The sequence below is a fragment of the Callospermophilus lateralis genome, chromosome 7 (assembly GCF_048772815.1).
Source record: "Callospermophilus lateralis isolate mCalLat2 chromosome 7, mCalLat2.hap1, whole genome shotgun sequence".
Lineage (NCBI taxonomy): Eukaryota > Metazoa > Chordata > Mammalia > Rodentia > Sciuridae > Callospermophilus > Callospermophilus lateralis.
The window spans coordinates 65,157,143-65,179,773 of record NC_135311.1 but is presented as its reverse complement, the minus strand read 5'-3'; the positions used below and the strand labels follow the sequence as shown (position 1 = coordinate 65,179,773).

Genomic DNA, 22,631 nt, shown 5'->3' with positions numbered 1-22,631 from the left:
AATAGCAGTTACTTTTAGGTGAAAGGAAAGAAGCTGTGATTGGAAAAGGATCACTTCTAGAATGGCCGCAGAGATCCATTTCTTGACCAAATGGTGGTTACAAAGGTGCTTTATTGATAAAAAGAATCCATTCAGTTATATATGTCTGTGTAAATTTTATGCAGTTTTCTATATCTGTGGCATAATCCATAGACCTTTCTTTTCAAGTCAATAATTCCATGTCTTGGCTCAAGCTGTTTTTCCTATCTGGAATGCCCCCTTAGCAAGACATTCCATATCCCCAAAAGATCAGGGCTCAAATGTGAAATGTGCATTTGAATTAAACATTCCCACCTCCATACTCCCTCCCATAAAACAGAGTTCCCACAACTAGTCATACTTTGGTTGTACACATTTTCTATTACTAAGATCACTCAGTTTGGCATCTCAATGCCCAGCCTACTGACATACAGCATTAAATAGAATGTACTGAATAAATGTTCTATTTCTTTCCACATTAATATCTCCTCTGAGGGTGGGAGAAATAGCTATTTTGTTGAAGGAATAAAATACAAGCAGAAATGTATCTATTTATCAATAGTTAAACTGGAAATATTTGATATTAAAATAAAAAGTGGAATCCTTATGAACTTAATATTAAGTCTCACACTTTGCTTCCCCTCCCCCATCTCCTTACTAAAACATCTTGGGTATTAATGAGGTAGAAAAAAGTGAAATAATTCCTACAGTTCAAAAATACCTTAAATCTAATTTTCTAATGCCATATAACTATTGATAAACAAATAGAGAACAATACCTTAACACATCATCAAGAGATGGGGGCGGGGGTTGCTGAGAATTTAATGAGAAAAATAGTATTAAAGTGTTCAAACACAGAAGTCAAAATAATTTAAGCATCAAGTAAACCATTCAATTCACTTTTATGTTTATTATTATGGTCCTAGTATAGTGGTAAGACTGTTAATCTATTAACAGATATCAAAATACCTTTAACTGTGCTTTGATCAGCTTTATTTTCAATTTTATACTTTATTAAATTGCATACACTCAGGGACTGCTATTCTAGGGAAAGGTTAAGAGATGCACATTTTTTAAAAAAACATCTTTTAAGCACATTCACAAGTTGTTCCTAAGAAGGTTTTAAACCATTTAATGCATACTACAGTTCCCACTTGAAAGAACACAACCATCAGTTAGTCAAAACATTCTGTCTACATGCTTAATAAAGACTCTATTCTTAACAGAGATGCCTACAACAAAAATGATTTTACTGTACAAGAATGCTACAGGTCTTTTCTTCCTTTGTTTCTATCAATTGAACCCAAGGATGATTTACCATTGAACGATATCCACATTCTTTTTTATTTTGAGACAGGGTCTCTGTAAATTGCTGAGGCTAACCTCAAACTTTTAATTTTCCTGCCTCAGCCTCCCAAGTTGCTAGGATTTTAAGTATGTGCCACTGTACTCATCACAATTGTTCTTTTATTATTATTATTAGTTATTGATGAACCATTCGTTTATATGTGGTTCGGAACCCAATGCCTCACACATGCTAGGCAAGCACTCTACCACTCAGCCACAACCCCAGCCCCTCACAATTGTTCGTAAGTAAAGCTACCTAATTTTTTTAAAAATAATTTTTAGTTGTTGATGGACCTTTATTTCATTTATTTTATGTGGTGCTGAGAATCAAACCCAGTACCTCACACATGCTAGGCAAGCACTCTTCCACTGACCTACAGCCCCAGCCCACAATGCCTAATTTTTTAATAGAAATACTACACATGCCAATGTAAACAACTCTAATGTTCCATAAAAATCTCACTAAAAGAATGGAGAAATACCATTAAATTGCATTTAATCTGGTATACATCACTTCAAAGTAAATGTAAAAGACCCTTTCTTCCTCCTAATTCCAGTTTATATTCTCTTGCAACAGACTAGATGTTAATGGTATTCATCAGGTCATGCATGACCATGATTTTGATCCTTTGGGGAAAATACAGTTTATCTAAACTGACAGAGTGGCATGAGTACTTAAAAGAAAGAGGTAAATTCTAGGAGCAAGAAAAGAGTTCACCAAAATGTCATATCAAACTAAGCCCATTCTCTTCTCTGAAGGAATATGGAAACTCTGTAAACTTTGTTTACTATGCTACAACATGATGTAAACCAAATCAGGTGTTCTCTGCCTTTTCCACATAAGAGACCAATGGCGCAAAGAATTCTAGGACCTCATCTTCGCGACACCATGATCAGAAAAGACCCTTCCCAATTAGTAGCTTCAGAAACACCCCAAAAGAGGACTTTGGCCTAATACAGATCAGGTTATGAATATTGTCAGAATGCCAAGTCTGTTAACAGAAGTGCTGGCAAGATAAATATGCGAGCCAATAAAATACCTAGAAGGTATCAATTAATAGGAAGGTTAGAATGGTATAATTAGACGGCTTTACCCTTAGTCTGGTCCGATTTCTCTTTAATGTACTGGGAAAATATACAGAAAGAATGGCTAATACACAGGATCAGTCAGGTGTGGTGGTGCACACCTGTAATCCCAGTGGCTCAGATGGCTGAGGCTTGAGGATTTCGAGATCAAAGCCAGCCTCAGCAACCTACACAGGCTCTAAGTAACTCATCAAGATCCTGTCTCTAAATAAAATATTAAAAAAGGCTGGGGATGTGGCTCAGTGGTTAAGTGCACCTGGGTTCAATCCCCAGTACCAAAAAAATAAAAAAATATCCAGGATCAAAAAAGTTCTAAAGGGAAGAAGTGAAATGCTCAAAAAAGGTTTAAATGTAAGGACCTGCACTCAGGTTTAAAATAAAATAAATAAATAAGCACAAGTTGAGGAAGGAAAAGGAAGTAGAACCATTATATAAACTAAATGTGGAAAATATTTGGCTGGTATAAAAATGAATGTCATCTCATGCTTTTTTAACAAAAGCTTAAGATCTACAAAGCAGGTCATAACTTTGTTCTATTTTGTGCCAGTGAATATGAAATTTAGGAACACCTCTTTAAAGGTGGAGAAATAGAGTATCATATTACAGAAGCAGCAACTGAAAAATTACTGAATACCTGAAACTGTGTCACATAAAACTAACTTAAACACTTTCCAACTCCAAAAGTAAATGATTCTATCAATTGAAAACAGCTTCTTTAGGGAAATTTCCATAGACACATGTGAAGACACTTTTAGGAAAGTTCAATAATTTTTTTAAATATTTTTAGTGTTGGACCTTTATTTTATTTATTTATATGTGGTGCTGAGAATTGAACCCAGTGCCTCACCCATACGAGACAAGCACTCTTCCACTGAGCCACAACTCCAACCCCAATAATTTTTGAATAGCTAAATGGGATATTTCGTTTTCCTTTAGCAAGCACTGCAACAGCCTATGAGAGTTATTTTTATTTATTGAGCATGGGGTTAAAACATATTCTTGTTTAATCCTCACTCAACTGTTGAATTATGTGAATACTATTATCCCCGTTTTACTAAGGCTCAAAGATGTTGAGTTAATTGACCAAGGCCACAGATATAGCAAATGGTTTCCTAAAACTCTGAACCCATACCTGACTCCAAAGACCATGTTTTCTACTACATCTAGCTACCTTCATAATCAAAATTAAGCTGCTACATTAAAAAAAAAAAAAATTGTTCTTTCAAATATATAAATATATGCAAATTAAAAGAATCTTTCAACATTATTTTGCACCTCTAAAGCAGAAAAAAATAAATATTCCCTAACAATGAGTAATTATATTAGAACTTAGTCACAGTATTGCAAAGTGATAACTCTTTAAAAGTAGTATGTCATCAACCTATGCACCTCTAGAACATTCACACTTTTTCCACAAACACTAAAGAAGTTCATAAGCTTCCATTTATTAATCCTATTTCTGGCAATTTATTCCAAGGAAATATTCAACAGAGATGGAAATGTTCACTCACAAAAATACACAGTACTACTTATAAAAATTCCAGAAACAATCTAAAGGCCCAATATTTAAGGGTAAAAAAATATCATGATTAAACCACAGAAATATTTATGCATTCTTTAAAAGAACTATAAGAAAGATGTACATCTCAAATGAAAATAGCAAAACACGTAATTATAGAATCATCAGGTGTGATGGTACATGCTTATAGTCCCTGTTACTTGGGAGGCTGAGATGGGAGGATCATTTGAAACCAGGAGATCAGAGTCCAGCCTGGGAACAAAGCAAGATTCCATCTTCAAAACAACAACAACAACAACAACAAAATAATAACTATGTAAAAAACGCATATAACAAAAATACAACAGTTTATTATTGTTATGGCATTATGAATAGCTTTGATTTTGTAATTATCTTTAATATTTTCACTCTCTTGTTAACTGTCACAAGTAGGTTATACATGGTACTAATATCATTTTTATAAGTTTCTGAGATTTGCTTTACCTATGGAAATAAGAGGCAAATGGGGTCCAGCTCCTAAAAAACTCATAATATACTTGCGACAAAATTTATATCTGTAGCAAGAAAAAGGTGTTATTTAAAACAGCAGTAACCACAGCCCTAAGAAATGGGCATCTCAGAGATAGTTAATCGACAAACATTTTCTGAATGCCTACTGTATTCCAGCCATAGTTCTAGCCACTAGTGCTGTTAACAATGAACAAAACAAAATTTCCTACCCTCATTGTGTTTACATCCTGACAGCACAGACATGTAATAAATAAGATAAACATGTAAAATAAAAAGTGCTTTTGATAATGGTAAGTGCTAAGAAAAAAAATAAAGCCATGAAGGTAGACAGCGTGTGTACTGAGGATGCTATTTTAAACTGAGTGGCAACGTGCTCACTAACATGTCTGATAAAACTGAAGGGGGAAGGAATAAGCAATGTGGTACCAGCGACAGAACAGTCCAGGCAGGAGGAGAATAGCAAATGCAAAAGCCCTCAAACAGAATATATGCCCAAGGATGTTAGTGAACAAAAAAACTAGTAAGTGTAATTAATTAAACAACTTTCACCCAGATCTCTCAGCAGACCATAGACAGCTACATAGTTCTCAGAACACTGCTCTGGGCCTGATCTGCCACAGTTGAATTCAGTACACAGTTGCTTTTGCTGTAAATCCTTTAATGCTTCTTTCACCTATGGTTACTTAAGCACCATCTTTTATTCTAGGGATCCAAATGAGGCCAACCCATATATCCAAGGTTCATCCTAAGGATCTCAAGCAGCTCCAGTCCCTCTAATGACTCATGCTTATAGTCTGCAAACCACTCTATGGACCTGTGAAACTGAAAAGAGTGAAACCATTCCTTTTCAAGTTGGATTTTAAAGGAGCATAACTCACAAAAAAAGATAAATTTGATGTTTTCAGGAAAGTTATAGAAGGATTGGTAAAAAGGGAATGCAAGTAGAAGCTAAAGATGTGAGGACATTTGAATGGTTAAAAAAAAAAAAAAGAAAGAAAAAAAAAATGGCCCAGGACCAAGCCAGTGAACCTTAGGGGAAAAGAAAATAGCCAAGAAATTGCCAATAGTGGGAATGTTCAAGCAATTCCCCTGCCCGCCCCCCCGTTCTTTTTCTTATTAATACAGCATTTGTCTTTCCTCTGACAAACCCTGAACCAACCACTTTTCCCCAGACTGCCTAGGAGATACAGGAAAAGGAACACAGAAGGCCTATGAGGCACGGGAGTAAAAAAGAGACTGTTCCTTCATATGGCGAAGAGGATAAGAAAGGCTACCATCAAACAAAAGAGCACCTCCAGAAGGGCAAAACCCAGAATGGCACAGGAGACCTGTCACTTCAGAGGAATGTTCCTGACATAATCAATAATAAGGCTCCCAAACACAACCTAAATCCCAGCCCCAGCCTCAAGGAACTTGTTTGCTGTTGTCAATATCCCTCGGAGTGGTGCTGGTTTGGAAGCTGCAGCTAGAGACAGGGAGGGGATGCACTTATCTGTTATCTGTTAGTCGGTCAGTTCAGCACCACTGCAGTTCAGTAACGGAGAGGTACTCCTGACCAAGGTTCCTGATTGAGGAGGCATACATTTTCAGAGGTGAGGGGCCATCACAGAAGAACTCTTTAAGTGCAGAGAAGACAGTGAGTCTCAAGGAATTTCTTAAGTAAAAGAATTCTGAGATGTTCACTCTGCTGGGATACAATCCCTACCACTACTCCCAAATTTTCAACAGAAGTCTTCTAGAAACCCTTGCTTTATGGATCTTGATTCAGAGAAATCAAGGCAGATACCAAAGAGACAAGGTTAAAAGATAAGATGTAGGCAGGATCTAAAAATAGAGAAGCCAAAAAGTGAAGTAAAGTGTGACTAAGAAAAACACAAGCTTCTTAAACTCCTCAGATATATTTGGGGTAGGAAATTGTGCCCCACCATTTATAGATTAGAGTGTTAAAAAGGGTAAAGGGTAAAGGTATACCCTTTATCAAAACATATTGCTAGATTATATGCTATCAACATGATGAGGTAAATCAAGAAAGGCATTTAAACGTGTTTTTCAGAAGGTTAAACAGGGAGTAATCATCATTTAGATCATCTAGAATAGCTAAATACTTCATGGAAGAGGTAATCCTGCTTTATTAGCTCTTCAAGGATAGTAAGATTTGGAGAACAAAGCACACAGAGAAATTTCAGGTATGGCCAATAGCATGGATAAAGCTCAGAAGCAAAGAATGAGGGTAGCCTGTTCAAACAGCACAGAAACTGGCCTATCTGGAACAGAGCATCCCCTGGCAGGCAACAGCACATAAGATTAGCCAGGTAAAATGACACCAGATTGAGGAAGGCTCTGAAATCCAGGATAAGAAATCTGAACTTCACAATCACTGATGGGAAGGGAAAGAAACTGCTTTGTTATGCTTCATTTAAGATAATAAAATACTGTGGCAATGTAGACTGATCCCTTTCCCTGCCTTCTAAAACCGGAACACCAGTTTCCCACTACCCAGGTTATGTTCTATACTATTAGGTACACTGTCATTTCTGTGAAGATAATGCCTCTACTTGTTTGTACTAGTCCCACATCTCCAAGGCATTTCAATTACCCTTAAAGATTTTTCAATAACCTCAAATCATTTATCTACTCGTAACACTTATCTATCCTATGGTAGATCCAAACTAGGGATTTAAAGGTTACTCAGTCCATGCCCTCAAGAAACTCTGATGCAGGCAGAAACCAAGAGAAGAAACCAGCACAATACAAAATGGTAACTGCTATAGTACAGAGATGCTTAAGAGTGTCAGGAAAGCAGAGGACATCTATCAGTGTGGAGACAGGGAAAAGAAAGAAAACACCTAAGAGATTAAGCGTAGACTGAATCTTTAAGAAAAAGAACTATCACAGGGTAGAAGAAGTGGTGGGTATGACACTGATTACAACCAGTCTGCAAAGGCTAGGCACAGCCTGTCACCTCAGAGATTACAAATTAATTCCACATGGCTGGTAAATACAAAAAGTAGTCAAAGACCAAATAATGTACAGAAGTTTTATTTTAAAGTAGTTGAAAGATTTTAATGAAGGAATACTATGAGCAAATTTGCATTTCTTAAAAAAGAGCTCTAGTAGCTGTGGAAGATAGATGAAAAGGGCAAAGTTTCTTCGTATCATAAATGCCACAAAAATATGATAAAAGACTGCTATAACATTCAATTTATTTCATTATCCATTCCTACCACCTTCCTAAATTTAATGCACATTCTTCATAAAGCCTACCCTAACCCCTTCAAACACAATAATCTGGTCTTTCTCAGAACTTTGAGGGCAAGTCTGCCTATACACTTCACTGTCATCATCTTATATTTTAATACTTGTATTTAAGTTTGCTCTCCTTAATAAGAACAGCTTCTTAAGAAAAGGTGTCTCATATTTTTTAAATGTATGTTGTGTGTGTGTGTGTGTGTGTGTGTATATATCCCTTATAGTGCCTAGCATAGTAATACAACATTCAGAAACAGACACTCCTTTGAACTAAATAAATGGCTCTTATCCATGAGTAAAAAGATCCCATTTTTCCCCATAAATAATAATAAAAATAGAATGTATGATTAAGTAAAACTAAAGTGAAAAAAGTTAGCATAGTAATAGAAATGATTATAAATGAATACAAAGAAACTTTTCTCTGAAAAGTTCTAATTTGTGATAGGCATATATTACACAAGTACCTCCATTCACTTAAAAAATGTATAACTAAGATTTCAATGTATACAAATTTCACCTAAAAACCTGTAAAAACAAGGGGTAAGGAGCTGGTAGATATAGTGAAACAAGAATATCAGAATATTCTTGGTACTTCCTGGTAAAATGAACAGGGGGATTATTATATTATTTTATTTACTTTGCATGTGTGTGAAATTTTCCACAATAAAAAGCTATGCATATGTATGAAATTTAACTAGTAAAAATAATAAACTTACAAAAATTTAAAATAACCCAGAACATTAAATTACTCATTCTTCAAATGTTTGGAATAACATTACCTTGTAACCTTTAATGTGGTTTTACTAGCTCTATTACCTATACAATTCCAAGAGAATACATATTCTAGGACAAACCTACTATTAACAACATGGACAAAAGAAGGCTTAGTAATCACATGTTCCTTAATTAAGCACTGGATAGACATTAAAATTAGTCCTGTTACAAAAGATATCCCAAAGGTCAAAAAAATATAAGGCTGGAATTTTATAGTCTTTGAACTGTGATAACAAAGTAGTGAGTAAAAGCAAGGCATAAGATTCTGGAAGTACACAACATCTACAAAGACAGACTCAATACCATTCTCTCTCTCAAGATTCTGGAAGTACATAACATCTACAAAGACAGACTCAATACCATTCTCTCTCTCTCTCTCTCTCTCTCTCTCTCTCTCTTTTTTTTTTTTTAGTTGTAAATGGACACAATACCTTTATTTTATTTGTATGTGGTGCTGAGGATCGAACCTGGTGCCTTCCACATGAGAGGCAAGCACTTTACCACTGAGCTACAACCCCAGCCCATCAATACAATTCCTAATGATTTCAAAACAGTTCAATCATTTTATTCAGTAATTTCAACTCCACATTTATCTGCTCACAATCTGCTTCTCCTCCCACAAAATACTTGATGTGTAAAATAAAGATTTTCCTACTCCTGATACAAAAGATTAACAATAACCTTTTGTCCAGTAAATTAACTGTTGCATAATTCAGCCACCTCAAAAACTTCCTCAAAAAGAGATGCTTAAAGAAATGTACAATGATGAAAGAAGAGCTACAATTATTTAACAAAACAAATTCTATTATACTATTTCACTGCTATTTCTACTGGCCATTAGATGATGTTCAATTTCTCTTATTCAATAACTGACAATCTTAAAAAGTCAATGCAGTAGTTTCCTTGGACTGTAACTGGAAGGGGGCCTGAGGAGGGTTTCTGGGATGCTGATAATCTTGATCTGGATGCTGGTTACACTGGTGTGTTCTACCTGTAAAAATTCTTCAAGCTCTAGATTTATAATGTATGCTTTTCTATATGCATGTAGCACTCCAATGAAGTTTTTTTTAAAAAACATCAAAGCATGCCAGAACTGTTAGCTGTCCTCAAGTCTCCTCCCCATGTCAAAACAATTTTCTATGCTAACACTTCTCTGCAAAAAATGCAATTCAAGTTAAAGCACTTAATATTTCCTACCAGAATATGCCCAGATAACTGATAACTTTCATTTGCAACTGGAGTTCAAAAAGCATACAATCCAATAGAAAAATGTTTTCTATTTTCCATAAGTAACATTTTTTTAAAAAAACACACAGAATAGGAAAAGTGAATAGGTACTGTAAATGTCCAGCCTATGATGTGAATTATTTTCAACTTTGTTAAACTGATTTAGGAAAGAAAGGACCATCACTTCAGACTTTAGTTAGGGGGCGGCTAGAAAGTACTTCATGGGAAGAGGACTAGGAGCCACCTGTCAGTGTTTAGTGTTTATATCTACACCAAGCAAATCAAAAACAGGAGAAAAAAGTACCTGCCCAGAGACATGAATGAAATAGAATTCATGAAAGCAGGATGCTAGGATTTAATATGACATATGTAATGACTGGCAAGAATGCTTGGGAACTAACCTTTTCTCATTCACTTGCCGTAGCCCAGGAAATAAAAATGATGCCTGCAATTCCACAACTATAACTCAATTCTCTTCCTTCCTCTAATCTTATGACCTCCCCAAAGTTAAATCTCATCATGAAAATCCTCTCGCGGTGAAAGCAGTGCAGTGTAATTAAAAAGGATCTGGATCCTCACCTAAAACACACTTTTACCTTTCACCTACAAAGCCAAGAGAGGGAACTTTGTCCTACAAATACCACGAAACCAATTCAGTTTTTCCAGATGAAATGTCAGGGCGTTCACTGAGCAATTCCAAAGGGGTGGTGTGGGGCACTTTAGAAGGAAACCATGCCAAGTGGCCCCAGGATAGCTCACAGGAATCACCCTGGCGACTATGATAGCAATTACTCTAGAATCAGCCAAACCTCATCCAAATGACTTAGACAACAGCAACTATCCCGACGAGTCCAATCCCCATCCTCAAATCACACATCCACGTCCATAAAACAAATCCTTCACGGTCTGTCTGGAAATGAGATGACAAAACTAAAACACCGCCAGAAAGATGATACAGAAATGAGGTGGTTTGGATAAGGGATGGGCACACTGCTTCCCCTCCTCCCACCCCTGAGGAGGAGCGACTGTCCTCCGGGCTGGGTCGCAGATTTGCTTGTGGGCGCAAGAGAAAATTCTCACTCTTGCGGGTACAGCGAGGTGGCCCGACAGGCCGGCGGGGTACGCGGAAAGCCGGGGAGCCGGCGCTGCGGGAACACCCTGACATTGGAGCCTGGCTGCAGCCGCGGCCGCGCTCTCTCCGCCTGATCCTGCCGGCACCGGGACTCGTCTGCCAGGCGCTGGGCGGGGAGTGCACGCGGGGAGCGCCAGCTCGGGCCCGGGAAGGCGGCGCGGCCACGAGCCTTACCCGTGCAGGCCGAGGGCGCGGCGCCGCTTGTGGAGCAGGCAGAGCAGCAGGAATGCGGCCCCCGCCAGCGAGGAGTTCCGCGCCGTCAAGTACTTGCTGAAGGCCGCCATGGTACTACCAGGGGGAGCAAGCCCGCGAAGGGGACTCGGCGGCAACTTCCTTAGGGCAAGAAGCGCGGGGAAGACTGGGAGGAGAGGACCGCGAGGAGGGAGGGCGGTGCCGGCCACGCAGGACGGCCCCCTGGAGCGCGCTGCCTGCGCCGCCCAAGCGCCGAGCCCACCGCGAACTTCGGCTCGGCGGAAGCGCGCGCGGGAGCTGGGAGTCCGGAACGGTCCCGGGACGCGCCTTGCGCAGGCGCGGACCCCCACAGGGTTGCCGGAAACGCGGCGCTGGGACGTAGGCGATCTTCCCTCAGCCTCTCCTCACCCAACAAGGTCCCGTTGCTACCCCCGCTTTAGCCCTACCCTCTCGGTGCGCTTACACCCGGCTTTCACAAGAACCGTCCTGCGCGGAGGACTCAGTGGGCCCTGCCTTCCGCCACCCCCCACCGTAATGGGTCGTTACCACCCTCTTAAAGGAGCTCCGGAAGAAGGGAGCGGCCCCTTTTACACAAAACTGGTGGCTTTATGAGCTCTGGGACTTGCACAAAGCAGGCTGGGACTGTGGGAAGAACTCCTTTTTCCAGCGAGGGTTTTCCAAACCGTAACCTCTAGGGGACGGTGAAATCAGTTTGCAAAACAAGACCGTCACTTTGGTTTTTTGTTTGGTTGTTGGGTTTTTCTTTGGGGGGTGGGGTGGGGGGGGAGTGCGGTTTGGGTTTTTATTTTGTTTTATTTTTTGAGAACGACACAACAAAAATCTCAGAATGCATCACTTAGTAAAGGAGTTGCTTTGAGAAGTTTTTATTCCAGTTTTTTGTAGATATATATCGCTGGTGGAGACATAAAATGTGTTTCTTTGTGTGGGTCTTGTCAAACAAAAAGTTTGATAATCTCCGTTCTTTGCAAAGCGACATTCATAAATAACAATCGTGCGTTGTATTAATGCTGGCCTTACTCCCAGATCAGGAAGGGTTTACAGATTACAGCATTCTTGTGCTGTCCGACTTCTATGATGCAGAATTGTTGTCCTTAGCATTTAGCCTAACACATACACAATAATTTAAGGAGTCACAGTTTTCAGTTGAGACTGGAGAAAAGCAAGTGTCAGAAAAGTAAGGTCATAAATTCTCACATAATATATACACGTATTAAAGGATTCTAAATGTTAAAAGTAGTCTACAAAACAGTGGTGCCTTAGGTGTTTTCTCAATATAAATTGGCAATTGCCTAATAAATGTTCCAAGAATCATAAAGACCTGATACAGTAATGATTGGTTTGTGTAGGGTGTTCAACAGTCAATTCTAAGTTATGTAAAAGTGAAGCTCCTACTAAATTCTCCAGCTGCCATGTGGACATTTTCATTATCTCGTGTAAGCCTGGCGTAATTAGTATGCCTGGCACAGGAAATACAAAGATGAACAGATAATCCCTATTCTCTAGAGGCTGGTAGAGAGAAAACACATGAAAAAGAAATTATACATATGGTAAGTGCCACATTGGAGTTTTAAACAAGGCACCATGAGAACTCAAGCAAGAAAATGCTTAGTTTTGCCCAGAGCTTTCAATTAAGGTTTGACAAACAAGATGATTGGTAGTAGAATCCTAAAGCAGCAAAGGAATCAGTAGGATAGAGGGAAAATTACAAAACTCACTAATGAATTACAGGGTGATATAAAAGAGTTGGGAACTTTGGGGGAAAAGTGATGATATCATCTTGGAGTTTATAACAAAGAAGAAAATATGTGTAAGTCAAAAACATAATCTATTAAAGAAATAGATTCCAAAACATTCAGAGGAAAGATAGGAATTACCCACTGATGAAAAATTCTTAAAATACCCTTGTTCAAGAAGCCTGGCAAATTCTAAAAATTAAAACAGTTATATAAGATTCAATAATTTTAGTTCATGATAAAGACCACTGGGTGTGTAGGGCCAAACTTATAATCCAACAAAGTTAATTTTATTAATTTGTTTCAACAAGGACACCGCACACCAAGAGAATGAGGCATGTCTCCAAAAAACAAGATGGAATGAGGAGTCATTATATTTAGGGGAAGAGAAGAATGTAGGCACAATTTAAATTGAGCAGTGCTTGGTAAGCTCAAAGCAAATCAGATCTATATGTAATATTAAACCTGAGTTGAGAGGCAGACTCAAATTTCTATTCCCGTGGAAACATAAATTTAAAATTAATGTAGAATATTGTGTCTCCAACTTTTTATCTGAACTGCTGTCCTATAAATTGAGGCCACTTCTCAAAATCAAAGTGATTCAGATAATTGAGATCCTCCAAGGGAGAAAGGGATGTTCTGTTCTCACTGATAAAATCTCAGAACAAGTTTCTAACAGTCTAGGGTCTTAAAGAATAACGTCCTTCAACACTGTGTCCTTTGATAATTAAAATCAGAACAGTTTTTTCAGGTTCACACTTTATAAAATAAAATAATTAAGAAAAAGAGAAAATATGATTTTCTTAAGGAATCTCCAGATTTAAAAATCTTCTGATTTTTAAAACATTGAGCTATTGAGAATAGGGAAGAGCAGGGTATATGGATTTAGGGATTCCAGAAAGCCTCTTGTGGGAATGTATTGGCCAGCCTCCAAGACCATTACCAGTGATCCTTACCTCCTTATACCCATGCCCTTGTATAATCTCCCTATCAGAACTGGTTCAAAGAGCAAGATGGTGATATCTGGCTTTTATTATTATTATTATTATTATTATTATTATTATTTCTTTTTTTTAAAGACAGGGTCTCCCTAAATTGCCCTGGCTGGTCTGGTGATTGCCATCCTCCTGTCTCAGCAGTCCAAGTAGCTAGGATTACAAGTATCAGCCACCACACCCTATTGATAATATGTGACTTCTGAGACCAAATCATAAAAGGCATGTGGTTTCCAACTTAGTCTCTTGGATTGCTTACTCTTGGGGGAGCTGCTGCCACAGAGAACACTCAAAGTAAACTTGGAGAGGGATTGGGGCCTCCTACCCAGAAGGAGCACCAGCTTGCCAGCCACATGAGTAAGCCACTTGAGGAGCATATCTCTATCCCCAGTCAAACCTTCAGATAACTACAATCTCATGAGTGATCCCAAGCCACACAATTACTACTAAATTCCAGACTGTAGGAGATAATAAATTTTTATTGTGTTAATTCACTAAGTTTGGGAGTAATTTTTTAGGCAGCTAGTGTAATTTGGGCAAGCCTTAAACATGGAAGAAAGGAGATTTCAGAGAAGATACAAAGGGAACAAAGATACGGAGACAATGACGCACATAACAGATTGGGAAAAAGGACTAAGTTTGGTATTGACAGAGGTTCAGGAAGGAGTGTGAAATGACGAAAAAAAAGGTTGAAATTTTTAATTGAGATCAACTCATGAAGAATCCAAAACAACATGTTGATCAGATGGGATATTATTCTGCACATAAGGGGAAGTATTCTGTGCAGTATATGCAAGTTTGGGAGAAAGGTAGTAATCACAGCTTTTATTTAAGGATAATCATGCTGTTGACAGCATGAAGGGTAGACTAAAGGAGGAAACATTAAGCAGAGAGACTGGTTTGTATACTCTTGAAATGGTCTAGATGTAGTGGTCTGGATATAAGTTTCCCCTGCCCCCCACCAAAAGCTCCTGTGTTAATTCAGGAATATTCAGAGGTGCAAAAGCTCCTGTGTTAATTCAGGAATATTCAGAGGTGCAATGATCTTATTTTATATATATATATAAAAGCTATAACCTAATCAGCCCATCTTAGTTTGATCGGACTGACTGGGTGGAAACTGGCAGGTGAGGCATGGTTGAAGGAGGTAGACTGAGGGATCTGCCCTGGAAGTGTTCATCTTTCCTGCAGCTCACTCGCATTCTCTGTCTCTCTCTGCTTCTTGACTGCCGTGAAGTTTACACCATGCCCTTCCACCACAATGTTCTACCTCACTTTGGGCCTAGAGCACTGGAGTGGGCTAACCATAGACTGAGCCTCCAAAACTAAACATCTGAAACCATGAGCCAAAATAAACTTTTCCTTCTCTAAATTGCTTGTGTTAGATATTTTGGCCACAGCAACCAAAAGCTGAGTAACATACTAGATGAATGATAGTAAGCAGGGCTAGATATCTATCTCAGTTGATAGAGTGTTTGCCTTGCGTGTACAAGGCCCTAAGTTCAATCTCCAGCACCATTAAAAAAAAATAGCAAACAACTGAGAGCAACACAAGGTAAATAGAGAGAAAAGGACTTTGTGGATCCAAATTGATGGAGATATATGAGATTATTAATAAGAAGAAAAGTTTTAAATCAGCCTGATAGTTCTTGGCTGGTAAAATAATAAGATGCAAATGAATATATTCCTTACTGCTTTCTCATCACCAGGATAAACTTTAAGATCCTTAGCATCTCACAAAAAGCCAGTTATGATACAAGTTCTACCAACTTCTCCCATCTTGGCACTCCTCTCCTCCAAAAGATATATTCTACTCCTATCCCAGGAGATAAATGCCCACTACTAGTAACTCCTGTGGTCTTCCCTTTAATATGCTATTCTGTCTGCCTGGAATACTGATCCTATCCTACCTTTATTTTCTCAATTTCAATTCAGTTCATCCTTTGAAATGAAACCTTGATGATCTCCCACTCCAAGCAGTCTTCTCCATAGCTCCTGCCAAGTTAATCACTCCCTCCTTTTTACTACTTCTATTTCTTATATAATCCTATTAATATATAGTAGGGTATCTGGAGATGCAGATCTTTAAACATTTTTTAAAGAGAAACTACAAGTCATTTCTCTGACAAGGTAAACACATCATATCACTGGAAACAAATAATTTTTGCTTAGAAAAGAGTCCCATGAGAAGCCCCTCTTGCCGATACAAATGGAAGAAGAGAGGAGTTAGACATTGCATTAGAGGAAGTATATAACAAAATATCTTGATAAAACTGTTCCTCCAAATAGCCCTAGTCAGCTCAACATGGTACTGGAAAAGTTTGCACAGGGGATCTCTCCTGAGAAGAAAGATATTGAGACCTCCATCTTTTCCCTTTTGAGTTTCAACATTGTTTAAAAAAAAATCCTTCAGAGAGACTGGAATAGTTCTGTCTCACTGGCTAACATTCCCAAAGAGGAACTCTTAAGGAGGGATGTGAAGTCTGGGATGCCACAGAAACTTCCTAGCCTACTAGCCAAAGGAAGCACTAGTTCCTGAAGAGTACACAGGTAAGCCTTCAGCCCATCTCGATTCATCCAGAAACTACCTGTGTGTTTATGAGAACTACATCCAGGCATAGGAAAACCTTCAGAGTTGTGCTTTCAAACACTTTACAACCTGTGCATCCAGGACATTATGGCAGAGAAGCAAAGAACATGGCTTTGAGAAAAGCCTAGCCCCATTTGTTAACCCACTACATTTTAAAATGAAATTTAAATATGAAAGAGATAACTCCAGTCTTCCCAGCCTTTCCTTATTGAAAGTTGTGTCAAAGTTCTGTGGTCTCATACATCTATAAGGCATTACGGAGACCCCTCCATTTATTAATATTCTATGAATGCTATACAGATTGAAGTCTCATTCTTAGCCTGCATGGTTATTTCTATGTCTTTAAAGAGACATGGGGACCCTGAATGAGCCTGGGGACTTCTCTCTTAGCATTCTGATCTACTGCACCAGGTCAGATGCCCTTTCTCTCTTTCAATCTGTGGTAGGATCTTTTTAGTCTTCTTAAACCTCAGTCTCTGCTTGAACATTGACAATCAAAAGTTATGAAGACTTCTGCCAATGAAAGTGCCGAAGCACAGAGCTTTGTCTTTGAACAGGAAACAGAAAAGAAGAAAATGTATTACAAACAACTCAAGCAATCGTCTTATGACTCATGTATTAAGAACCTACCTACAAGGAATTCGAAAGTAAATAAAATAGTCCTACTCTCTTGCAATTAACAACATAAACCTGAGATTAACAACCAAAAGGGACACTGTAGTAATAAAAACTATGCTGATATAGAGTCAAAACTATATAGGTATCTCGCAGGGCACAGTGGTACTCATCCCAGCAGCTCAGGAGGCTGAGGCAGGAGGATTGCAAGTTTAAAGGCAGCCTCGGCAACTTAGCAAGGCCCTAAGCAACTCAGCAAGACCCTGTCTCTAATATATAAAAAGGCCTGGAGATGTGGCTCAGTGGTAAAGCACCCCTGGATTCAGTCTCCAGTACCAAAAAAAAAAAAAAGAAAAAAAAGGCATATAGGAATTTCTAAGAGAAAAACTAATTTGGGCTAAGGAGTTGCAAGGAGGCAAGTTTCTTACTCCATACACTTACATTTACATTAATTTCAGTTCTCTGGTCCAATGTGCACCATACTCCTATGTTCATTATCATTCATTTTTAAAGTCCTACAGATACAAGGCAATTGCAGCTTCAGTTTTGCCCCAACAGCTCAAAGCCTAGTCATACATCTGTATATGGGATCCAACCAGACACAGCTCAGAAACCTTGATAAAGCTCAGTTTGACTACTTGTCTAGTCCAATGCCACCATCCCCACTTTGAGGATTAAGTGCTGCCCCTTAACCCAACTGGGATTGAAAATTTGCTGAACTTCATTTGGCTTGCTTTACTGGAAAAGAAGTTTGCACAATACCCTGCCCAGCCCAAGGTCCTGCTCCTCACAGTCCTTGTAGGATATCTGGCCACTGTCTGATTTTTAGATTCCCTACCACTCTATCCATCAGAGCAGAAAATTGCTAAAATTTGATGTGTCAGAAAAACCATAATGAGGTTGGAAAGTTTTTAAATAAAAAGCTGTAAAAGGATCAATGAAGCTTTTATTATTTCCATTTGTAGAATTTAAAAAAAAATTTAGTAAGTACAGTTTCACTAATATGACTATATATTATAATAATAAATTTTGAGATAAGAAAAATGTAAATTGGCTTATAATACAATGTGGATCTAAATTAATTCATACTGTAATATCTCAATTGCCTAGGTCAGAAAATGTATCAAAGATCTACCAGAGGATTAATCTCATTAGGGAGAAAAGTCAAATATAAAATATTCAAAAGAGGATAGGAGTAGTTAACTGAAGATAAATATGGTAGCAGCCTTTATCAGAATCTTTTTGCATTTTAATATAGGAGGAAGGTCTGCACTCAGGATTAAGTTCCTTGCATCCATACCTTGTATTGTCCCTTCAGCTCTTTTTATGATGCTCAAATATGATCATGTGGCTTCTCATCTTCAATCCTTCAGCTACATCTCTATCATAAGAATGAAATATAAACTTCTTAACATGAAAAATTATTTTCTTTACCTGGACCTTATCTGCCTCTCCTTCTCATCCATCCATACGGAGTTACTTACAGTTTCAGTAGGAAAGGCTCTGCCCAAACTTTACATTCCAATTCTAATACTTTCTAACCTTAATCTTCTACCTCTTTCAGATATTGTCTGTCTTTCAAAATTTGGTTCAATGTTTTTTTTTTTGATCTTTTTCCTATCATCAAATAAGATAAAAATCCTCTCAGCTCCTTTATAATAGCAATCATAGCTCTATATTTTACTAGTGTATTTGCCTGACTTCTGCCTCCCTAACATAGTGAATTACTCCAGAGAAGGTCTCAAATGTTTTCCTCAAAGGGCTAAATGGAAAATAGTTAAGCTTTCTAGGCCAGAAAGCCTCTGTCATAACTTCTCAACTCACCATTGTAGCATGAAAGCAACCATGGACAATAATGTAAACGAATGAGATGTCTGTGTTCCAATAAAACTTTATTATGTACACTGGATTTTGAATTCTATAGAGCTTTCACGTGTTGTGGAGTTCTGTTTTCACATTTGTTGTAGTGATGGTGGTTGTTTTTTAAATAAACCATTTTATGTAAAATGTAAAATTTTATGAAAAATGTAAAATTGACTTTTGGCCTACAGACCACAGGAAGAATGGAGGTAAGCCAGATTTGGTTCACCAGCAGTAGTTTGCTAACCATTGCTTTAGGGGCATATTCATTTATATCTTTACTTATGCTATTATCCATGCCTGAAATGTCCCTCTCTATTTTCTCTGCTATTTAAATCTTACCAATTAATAAAAATGATTTTATCAAAGCATAAATCACATCATATGTTTTTCTGCTTAAAACCATTAGTGGCTTCCCATTACCATTAGACTAAAGTCCAAACTCCTTGCCAAGGCTATGTGGTCTTTCCTGGTCTGATACTGTTCACTTCTCATTGTCTCTTCTTCTCAGTATGCCTCAGCCTCCTACTCTTTAAATGCACTAGATCTGCTCATATCTTCAGGTCTGTTATGAGGATTAAATAAGTTAATATTTAGTAAACTGCTCATTACAGGGCCTAGAACATGGTAAGTGCTCTGTAAGTTTGGTGAAATGAAGTAAAGTTTACATATATTTATATACATACATGTACATATTCTCTCTCTCTCTCTCTCTCTCTCTCTCTCTATATATATATATATATATATATATATATATATATATATAGTTTTTGTTTCTCTGGGGAATGCTAATATAGGTTCTTTATGCAAAATGTTTGCCAACTTCTGCACCCAAAAATCAATGATAAAATTATCTCAAACAATAAAAGTTTATGAAAAGTAGCAGATACAAAATTAGCATCAAAAATCAGTAACATTCATACACACAAATAACAACCAGTTATAAGATATAACATGATAAAGCTCTATTTTCAATAGCAAAAAAAATAATTAGGAATAAACTAACAAGAAATGTTCAACATCTATCTAAAGGAAATTATAAAACATTCCTGAAAGACACAAAAGTATATTTATACAAATAGAAAGATACACCTGTCTTCAGTGAGAATGTTTCCATATCATCAAAACACCAGTTCATGGGGCTGGGGTTGTGGCTGGGTGGTAGAACACTTGCCTAGCGAGTGTGAGGCATGGGTTCAATTCTCAAGACCACATATAAATAAATGAATAAAATAAAGGTCCATCAATATCTAAAACATTTACAAAAACAAACAAAAAAATCAGTTCTCCCTAAGCTAATTTATAACATAATTCAATTTCCAGAAAAATTCTAATGAGCTTTTTTATGGAAGTGTAGACAAGTTAATCTTAAGTTCGTGTGGGAAAATAAATATCCAAAAATAGCTGAAAAGACAGGATCTGGCCCTACCAGATATTAAAACATAATATAGAGCCTCTTTTATTAAAGCACTATGGTATCAGTATATGAATAGATGATCCCATGGGATAAAGCCAAAGAACAGAAATGGAGTCAACTGCATATGAAAATTTAGTGTATGTTAAAAGTAGTATCTCTTATAACTTGGGAAAAGATAATTGCTGACTTGTTTGTTTAATAAATGGTATTAGGGCAACTGAATAATCATATTTATTTATTTTTATTTATTTTGGTATCAGGGATTGAACTCAGGGCACATAACCACTAAGCAACATCCCCAGTCAGTTTTATTTTTTTTATTTTGAGACAAGGTCTTGCTAAGTTGCTTAGGGCCTCACTAAACCACTAGGATTATAGGCATGTGCCTCCATGCTCAGCTGATAATAATTTTTAAAAAGGTAAATTAAAATCCATTTCTCACACTACATACAAAAATAAATTCCATATGAATCAGAGATCTGAATGTAAAAAATAAAGTCATACAACAAAAAAATGGGTAAATTCCTTCAGAACCTAGATATCAGAAAAGGCTTTATAACTATGACCAAATATCCAGATAAAATAAAAGAAAAAAATTGAGAAACTAACAAAATGGACAAATAACAAGAACAGATATTTTTAAAAAAGAAATATTAAAATGGCCTTTGAACACATTGAAAGATGTTAAACTTTACTCATAATAGAGATATGCAAAATAAATTATTCTAAAGTCCATTTTGAACCCACAACACTGGCAAAAATTCAAAAAATAATAATAATATTACTCTACCGCAAGGCCATGGAGAAAAGTGACTATTATGTATTGCTGATAGGCATAAGGGAAATAATTGAAGGGAATTTGGCAATACAGATTCAAATACAAAACTATATGTATATTTATCCTTTGATTCAGGGATCATGCTTCTACTAACATAAGTACACTAAAAAGTAAATGCACTTTTAAAAATACAAAAGTGCATATGCACAGAATTAATTTGAAATAGGAGAATATTAAAAACTAACCAAATGTTCAAGTATAGGACATTGATGGAATAATCCTTGGTATATTCACACAATAAGTTCTATGCAGCTATGAAATGGAATAATTTTCAAGAGGTATCTTTAAGTTAAAAAAAGAGAGAATTTATTTAGGATGCTAACTGTAATATAAGAAAGAATAGGGAATAAAGATATATACATAGGCACTCTCATACATTGCTGGTAGGACTGTAAATTGGTGCAAATATACTAAGGAAAGCAGTATGGAGATTCCTTAGAAAACTTGGAATGGAAACACCATTTGATCTAGTTATCCCACTTCTTGATCTATACCCAAAGAACTTAAAATCAGCATACTATACTGTGACATAGCCACATCAATGTTTAGAGCAGCTCAATTCACAACAGACAACCTAGGTGTTCTTTAACAAATGAGTGGATAAAGAAAATGTGGTATATAAAAATATTACTTAGTCATAAAGAAGAATGAAATCTGGCATTTGCTGGTAAATGGATAGAACTGAAGATATCATGGTAAGTAAAATAATCCAGTCCCCAAAAACCAAAGGCCAAATGTTCTCTCTGATATGTAGATGCTAACCCACAACAAGGGAGAGTGGGAATTGGAAGAATAGAAGTCCGTTGGATTAGACAAAGGGAAATGAAGGGAAGGGAGGGAGAAGGGGAATAGGAAGGATAGTACAATTAATTGGACATAACTTACCTATTCTTGTATTTGAGTATGCAACCAGAGTAACTCTGTATCACATACAACCTCAAGAATAAGATCCTAATCAGAATAACTTATACTTCACGTATGTATAATATGCCAAAATGCACTCTACTGTTCATGTATATCTAAAAAGAACAATTAAAAAAAAAGAAAGAAAGAAAGAATGAATGAATGAAACACCAGAAGATAAAGTAGCTAACAAGGGAATTGGTGACCTATAGGGGACTGGGAGGAAATGAAATAAAAGAGATACAAAGATGTAACACTTCCCTAAGAATATCTTTTTGCCAAGTCTTGATATTTATTTATTTATTTATTTTTATTTTATTTGCAATACTGGGCATTAAACCAGGGGCATTTTACCACTGAGTTATATTTACCGTCTTTTAAACATTTTTTTTTTTTTTTGAGACAAGGTCTTGCTACATTTCCAAGGCTAGCCTTGAACATTCAATCCTCTTATCTCAGCCTCCCCAGTCACTGGAATTTCAGGCTTGCACCACCATGCCTGGCTCAAATCTTAATTCTTGAAAGCATGGTTATGTTCTACATATTCAAAAATTAAATCCAATCAATAAGAACAATATGAAAACTGAAAACAAACCACAACAAGT

The 22,631-nt window shown here is 37.1% G+C and overlaps 1 protein-coding gene across 1 annotated transcript in view; it reads right to left on the bottom strand.

Annotated features, from left to right (window-relative positions):
- LOC143404366 (uncharacterized) overlaps positions 1-19,363 on the bottom strand; it is a 148,866-nt gene extending 129,503 nt beyond the window's left edge. The window contains exons 1-2 of the mRNA XM_076862552.2: positions 19,292-19,363; positions 11,037-11,452 (exon numbers count right to left, since the gene is read on the bottom strand). Coding sequence (XP_076718667.1) covers positions 11,037-11,452; positions 19,292-19,363 — 488 coding nt within the window. The remainder of the gene's footprint in view (positions 1-11,036; positions 11,453-19,291) is intronic.
- Between the last annotated feature and the right edge of the window lie 3,268 nt (positions 19,364-22,631).